At 36.2% G+C, this 7,135-nt stretch overlaps 1 protein-coding gene across 1 annotated transcript in view; it reads right to left on the bottom strand.

The window, feature by feature from the left end:
- Positions 1 to 1,284: 1,284 nt before the first annotated feature.
- Positions 1,285 to 7,135, bottom strand: part of HELRODRAFT_193697 (hypothetical protein) — a gene marked incomplete at both ends in the record, with an annotated part of 9,466 nt that continues 3,615 nt past the window's right edge. Inside the window, 13 exons of the mRNA XM_009028649.1 lie at positions 1,285 to 1,310; positions 1,650 to 1,739; positions 2,012 to 2,125; positions 2,272 to 2,406; positions 2,566 to 2,650; positions 2,860 to 2,910; positions 3,701 to 3,777; positions 4,092 to 4,251; positions 4,557 to 4,705; positions 4,909 to 5,349; positions 5,616 to 5,864; positions 6,117 to 6,248; positions 6,605 to 6,733. Coding sequence (XP_009026897.1) covers positions 1,285 to 1,310; positions 1,650 to 1,739; positions 2,012 to 2,125; positions 2,272 to 2,406; positions 2,566 to 2,650; positions 2,860 to 2,910; positions 3,701 to 3,777; positions 4,092 to 4,251; positions 4,557 to 4,705; positions 4,909 to 5,349; positions 5,616 to 5,864; positions 6,117 to 6,248; positions 6,605 to 6,733 — 1,838 coding nt within the window. The remainder of the gene's footprint in view (positions 1,311 to 1,649; positions 1,740 to 2,011; positions 2,126 to 2,271; positions 2,407 to 2,565; positions 2,651 to 2,859; positions 2,911 to 3,700; positions 3,778 to 4,091; positions 4,252 to 4,556; positions 4,706 to 4,908; positions 5,350 to 5,615; positions 5,865 to 6,116; positions 6,249 to 6,604; positions 6,734 to 7,135) is intronic.

The following is a 7,135-nucleotide window of genomic DNA, read 5'->3' as shown; positions in this document are numbered from 1 at the left end:
TNGGCTATGGTGATGGGGATTCTTTAAAACTGATGATCATGATCTAACAAGTCATGGATTGATGAATCACTGGAATCACACATTATCTTTAATAAATTTAATAACAACATGTACTACAATTTAAGAATGAGGAATATTTTGTAAAACATTAAATGAAAAAAAATTTAGTTTGAATCACTCATAATTAATAAATTTTAATTAAATTGCAAGTTAGCTTGGGGAGTTTGAAGCTTGAATTGAAGAAATTACAAAGTGTTTATTTTATAAAATTGATTGATAAGCTGTTTAATATATTTATTTAATTTAGTATATTTTTTATTCCCAGACCTAAGCATTGTAAATGAAAATTTTAAAACCAATCAAGCAATAGAATTTAGGATCTTAGGAAGTCGTTAGTGTAGTAGTAGTATGTAGTAGTGTAGTGGTTGGTAGTTTCTAGTAGTCTAATCTGTTAATGTTCGTTAGTGTTATGTTATTTATTTCAATTAGTAATTAGAATCAGTAGAGTTTAGTTTTAGTTTAATTATTAGAGTTTAGTAATTTAATTACTAATTAGTCATCGTTTAGTGTTGTTACAGTTAATGAGTTAAGTGTTGTTGGTGGTTCACAAAAAATTTTTATTTAAAATGCAAAAAGATACTTAACCGTTATACAGCAATATCTATCCTAAAACAGCATCTAGTATCACCTTTTAAAACATTTTGAAATTTTAAATAAAAGCAATATTCCGAAATTAGTAAATATACGATCGTAACTTTTGACTTGGGCGATAAAAAATCACCCTCCAATTTCCCTCCGGAAGTATGCTCCTTGTTCGACCGTCAAAAACGAGCGAAGGCCGTTATATTTATTCTAATTATATCAATCAATCAATCAATCAATCAATCAATTAGCTTATAAAGCGCTATTTCCGCGATGTTCAACAGCGCTCCTCAATGAATTTTGAAAACAGATGGGTCTTGAGATCCGCTCTGAACTTCGCAAGCGATGGAGAAATAGTTAGAGAAGTAGGCAGAGAGTTCCAGAGAAAAGGACCAGAAAAAGCAAAAGCAGATTTGGCAAAAGAGTGTTTAACACGAGTTAAGAAAAAGCGAGAAGAAGAAGACGATCGTAAACCGGGGCGTTTATATGTGAAGTACTTGAAAAAAAATTATCATTTTAATAAGGTTACCATAAAAACGCAACAAAATGTTTGAAAAAAAATTTTTGAAAAAACTTTAAATAATTATTTTGTGATTTTAATTCATTTTAACAAAATTATTTCTTTGAAGAAACATCATCCATTTATGAGGATTCGCAAAGTTCTGATTCTGTCAATTTGACAAAATTTAATTTTAAATTTTGTTAAATTTACGTAATAATTACATCATAATTACGTCGCATTTACATCCAATTTACATTACACTACGTCATATTAGGCCACCTTACATAATGATAATTCATAAAAAACTCACATTCGGCCATATTTCATCAAATCATCGTCTCATTACGTTACGTTACATAATTAAGTCATGTTGCATCGAATTCCAACAACCCATCCCACGACATTAAATTACAACACCTCGTGATGTCATATTACACTAAACTACATGACATTACATATTCTTAGGCTAGTCCTTTCTCTTCTGGATTATGATGAAGATGATGACCTCCAGGATCGCAAGCGCCGAGAATGTTAGCACAATGATCAGAGCCAAATGTTTTAGGCCCGGTGATACTGCCGTGTAAACATGATATTTCTGATCGAATTAGAGATTGAACGTTAAACACACACACACGCGCGCGCGCGCGCATGCACACACACACACGCACACACAAAAACACACACACAAAACACACTCACACATACATACACAAACACACATTAGCGTAACCTATTAAAATGTTTGAATTAGATGTGAACGTTAAAAATAGCCTTCTAACTTTTGAAATTAATTTTTGTATTTTATAGTTTCTTTTTTCAAATTCTTAAAAATTAAACTGAGAAATGTAAAAAAAAAACATGTCGAACTCGGTTTCAGAATGGGTTTGTGGTACAAGCACTCATCAAACGGTTTCTTGTTCACCATGTTCGTCACGCAACCGAAAGAACTGTGCGGACAACTGCCTTTGTTCTCTAAGCAATCTTTTCAACGTGATCATATGACAGAGTAATGATTAGGAAATGCATAGCTATACCCCCCCCCCAAAAAAAAACGAAAAATGATGATAATAATTATTAGGAATGGTGGTGATAGCATTCACATTCGAACGCGGCAACTGAAAACCGACTTCTGACATCGCACATCTCTCCGGTCCAGCCGGGCAAGCACATCCCTGGTTCGCACGAGTGGACGACGACCTCAAGCTCGTTCATGCAGAAGTGGAAATTTTGATCCGGCTCCAGAAAGTTGTACCGCGAAAAAACTGTCACGAATTGTTATCATCATCATCATCATCATCGTCCTCATCATTATCATCATCATCATCGTCATCATATATATATATATATATATATATAATTCTAGAATGATAATAACTAATAAAAAATAATATTTTTTTTCAATTTTTAAAACAATTTCCAACTTTTATAAACCGAGAAATGCTGCCTGGACCCACACCTCTTGCTGTTAGCGTCGTAGCAGATCAAGTTGCAGGCATGAATATGCACCTTTATGGGTGTTTATTTAATAATAATAATATTAATAAATAATAATAATAAGTATTGTTATCACCATCAACCACATCGTCATCATCACCATCATCATCGTCACCATCATCAGCATTTCCATCTCTTTTTACATTTTCATCATCATCGTTGTCATCCTCATCGTCATTATCATCCATCCGCATCATCATCCGCATCATCATCGTCATCACCTGCTTATTCAGCTGGTCTGTGGAAAAACCACAAAAGCAATCTTCCATATTCTGTCGTAAATATTTGTATTATTACGTTAATAATAATAATGATAATAATAATAATAATGATGGTGATGATGATGATGATAATGATGATGATGATGATGATAATGATGATGATGATGATGATGATAATAACAAAGTTTAAAGCGGTTCAGCAGACTAGCATCTGTGTAAGAGCCACTGCAGTTAAGTATTATATAACTGACTGCCCATAAAAACCCAAACACCTTCAGAAAACCAACAGAATTCGTGATTATGATGACGGTGGTGATAATGTTAGCCAACCAAACTAAACTACACATTTCTAATTATATCCTGCTTAGATGTGAAATAGAATGGAGTGGAATGGAGCATTAGGGATTGCGAATAGCGAAGTTAGTAGCGAGGTTTGAAGAGAAGTCGTAGATTCTGGTTTACGTAGTTACTCGGAACAGTTTATCCTTTCTATTACTGCTGGTATTCAAATAAACGTTCAACAGAGTTTGCTTTCGAATCAAGTTGTCTTCGTCTATCGGAAATCTTGAACCTACAAAATGACAAACACTTGACGATCGTTGGGATCTACAACACTGGTATTAGAGATATAGAGATCTTTGAAGTTATAAAATCGGTGTCGCTAGTTACGAGCGTTTCAATTTACAACATAATATTAATATATAATATAATATTTAAGCCTTAAACTAGCAAATTCAAGCCAATGAAGCAAAAACCAAAGAGGAAAACCAAAAAGTTAAATCACAAAATCACAGTTTTGGCCAGCGTAAGTGAAATTAATTCATTTTTAATAAACAGAAACCTTAATGGCGAAATATTCGCTGTGCTGGACTCGGCAGTGCTCAAGGCAGATTCTATAGGCAGACGATGATGGCACGACTGTGTGTCGGTAGGATGGTGATGGCGGTGATGACTTTGTTGTTGATGACGATGACGATGATGATGGAGTTGTTGATGATGATGTTGTTGGTGATGATGATGATGGCGTCAGATCTGAAAAACAACCGATCGATTCGGCTCTTCTGATTTTACCTGAAAGACATTCAAAAATAACAAAATTGATATTAACATGTGAGGGGAAGATAATTAAATATTTAATGAGTGAGCAGAAAATAAATTATATAATCAATCAATTAACCAATTAATTATTCTTTTATTCATTAAATCAATCAATCAATCAATCAATTTTAAACCGGAATAAACGGAAAAGACGTTGGGACCGCCGCAGGATAGTTGTTCCGGATTGCACCGGAAGGTGCAATTTTCAGAGTTTAGCCAGAGGTCGAGACGGGGATTGCAGTGGCACGTCGAGGTGTTAGTGTTCGATATCTGTGGTTTTTGTAGTTGTTGTTGCTGGTGGTGGTGGTGATGGTGGTGGCGTGTATGTTTTGTTGGTGTGTTGTGGTTGTTGATTTGATGTTGTTTTGCTGTTGTTGTTGGTAGCGTGTATGTTTTGTTGCGTGCGTTGTTGTTGGTCTATGTGTATGTTGTTGGTGTTGCTGTTGCTGCTGTGGTTGTTGTTGTATTTATTGTGCTTGTTGTTCTGCATGCTGGTTAAACCTTTGAAAGTAGCACCAACCTTAGTGTTTTTTTTGAAAAATTGATAACTTTAAATTTTTGACATTTTTGAAAAAATACGGAAAAAACAATAAACAAACCGAGATGGCGACATAGAGATGAGGACTGTGGAGGGCAAAGCAAAACCTGAAGCAGTTGTCCAGCGAGACGACGTCCGTCGTCGTATTTTTGGCGCCACTAACTTTCCCGAAGCAGCCGACGTATTGGAGAGCTTCAACCTGTTCGTCCTCTTCAATTTATGTCATCAATTAAATAAATTAAATATTCATTCATTTATTTATTGTTCGTTCGTTCGTTTGTTCTGCAGTTCGTTCATTCGTTCGTTCGTTCGTTCATTCCTTCATTCATTCATTCATTCATCCATTCATTCATTCATTCACTCATTCATTCATTCACTCATTCATTCACTCATTCATTCACTCATTCACTAACCTTCATAGACATCAATTTCAGAAATTTTCAAAACCTGATTAGACGAATTGGGTAAAAACTTTTTTTTAACTTCACCACCCTCGCCACCACCACTCTTACCACCACCACCACCACCATCGTCCTTATCACCACCACTACCACTATCGCCATCGTCACCATTACTATTACCACCACCATCATCACCATCATCTTCATCGGATATTTGTACTATGACAAAGCGCGCGTCAGACGGGCGACCAGTACAGACGACAAGTTGCCCGTTCCCGCCTTCCGCTTGGCTTTCCATAGGTGATTTTTTATCGTTGGAGGGCGTATCTTGTTGGCTTTCCATAAAAAAGTCAGTAGGTTTGATTCTTCCGCAGAGTTTGAAGTTGGTTCCTCTGAAGTTTTGCATACTTGCCCTCAGTCCGATCAGTGCTGAGTAGGGGGGTGTTTGATCGTCTGCCGTTGGTTGATCGGTTGTGTGTGAGTTTATCATGCGATGTGCGTGCGAATGTGTGTGCGTGTGTGTGTGTGTTTATCTGTTTGTGTGTGTGTATGCGTATCTGTTTGTGTGTATGCGTGTGCGTGTGTATCTGTTTGCGTGCGTGTGTGTGTGTGTACTGTGTGTGTGTGGTGTGTGCATTATTATTATCATTATTATCATTATTATCATTATTATCATTATTATTATTATTATTACTACTACTACTACTACTACTACTGACCGCAGTCATCTTGAAGGTGTAGAGCCACGCTGTGTACTCTGGACACTTGCAAGAGGTCAACGGCCACCCATTCGCCAAGTAGCAGCGGGAAAATATCCGTTCCCGCCTTTTTCCCGTCGATCACGTGACCCGGAAATGGCGGGGAGGAAGAGGAGAAGGAAGAGGATGATGATGACGATGATGATGAGAAGGAAGAAGATGATGTTAGTACAGATTTTCTGAACGCTGCGTTCTTTCTGTTTTTGTAGGCTGTGGTTGTTGTTGTTGATGTTGTTGTTTGATGTTATTTGTTTTTATCATGTTGTGTTGTTGTTGATGTTGTCGTTTGTTGTTAGTGTTGTTGTTGTTGATGTTGTTGTTTGTTGTTAATGTTGTTAGTGTTGTTGATGTTGTTGTTGTTAATGTTTTTGTTGTTTTTGTTGTTGTTGTTGTTGTTAATGTTGTTGTTGATGATGTTATTTGTCTTAAATTTAATTTTAAATTTCAATTTTAAATACGAACGAAAGCAGTTTCCATATTTATCCTGGTAGTGTTGTGGGTTCTGGCAGACGCATTCTGAATATTTTCCGCCAATTATAATTGTCGTTTGGCAGATTCTCGTAGAACCACAATCACCGTTGAATACTGTACAATCTGAATGAATGACAGAATGTGTGAGTGAGTGAGTGAGTGAGTGAGTGAGTGAGTGAGTGAGTGAGTGAGTGAGTGAGTGAGTGAACGAAAGATTAAATAAATAAACGAATGAGTAGAGTAACGAATGAATGAAAAAAAAACAGAAATGATTGTTAAATGAAGGAGTGAGTGTGTGGACACTAAGTAAGTCACTGCATATACGGATGGAAAGAAAAGAAACTTGAAAATGAATTAATCATTGATTAAACAAACAAACGATTGAGTTAATGAACGAAAAAATGAATGAGTGAGAGAAAGAGAGTGAGAATGATTTAATAATCTATTTTCAATTTGGATAAATTTTTAAAAGAAACTACCTCTGGTGTTACAATTCTTCCCGCTCCATCCGGGCTTGCACCCATTCGAGCAGAGTGCCTGTGGCCTTTCCCCATCAAGACAATGGTGGATGATGTGGTTTCTTATCTGTGGTAGCATCTGAGCTGATGCTATATGTATGTATATGTATATGAGTGTGTGTGTTTGTGTGTACGTGCGTGTCTATGTGCGTGTGTGTATGTGTGTGTGTGTGTGATTGAGAAAAGGAGAGAGAGAGAAAGAGAGATAGAGATAGGAAGAGAGAGAAAGAGAGAGTGTGTGTTTGTGTGTGTGTGTGTGTGTACACATGCATATATTATACATACGTATTTTTTTAAATAGTGTTCTGAGTACACAAGTGTTTGTATTTTGTGTGTGTATGGAATATGGATGGATGGTGGATGGATTAACAAAATTGATGAAATTTGAAAAAAACTGAAAAACTAACTCAAGAGGTTAACGAAGCAATTACTACCGCCACACATTTGATTTTTGTTGCCTGAGCAACCGACGTAGCAGAAGAGGCTGAAGTC

The sequence above is a fragment of the Helobdella robusta genome (genome assembly GCF_000326865.2).
Source record: "Helobdella robusta unplaced genomic scaffold HELROscaffold_57, whole genome shotgun sequence".
In the NCBI taxonomy this organism is placed as follows: domain Eukaryota; kingdom Metazoa; phylum Annelida; class Clitellata; order Rhynchobdellida; family Glossiphoniidae; genus Helobdella; species Helobdella robusta.
The sequence above is the reverse complement of the archived record's forward strand: the minus strand, read 5'-3'. Positions and strand labels throughout refer to the sequence as shown.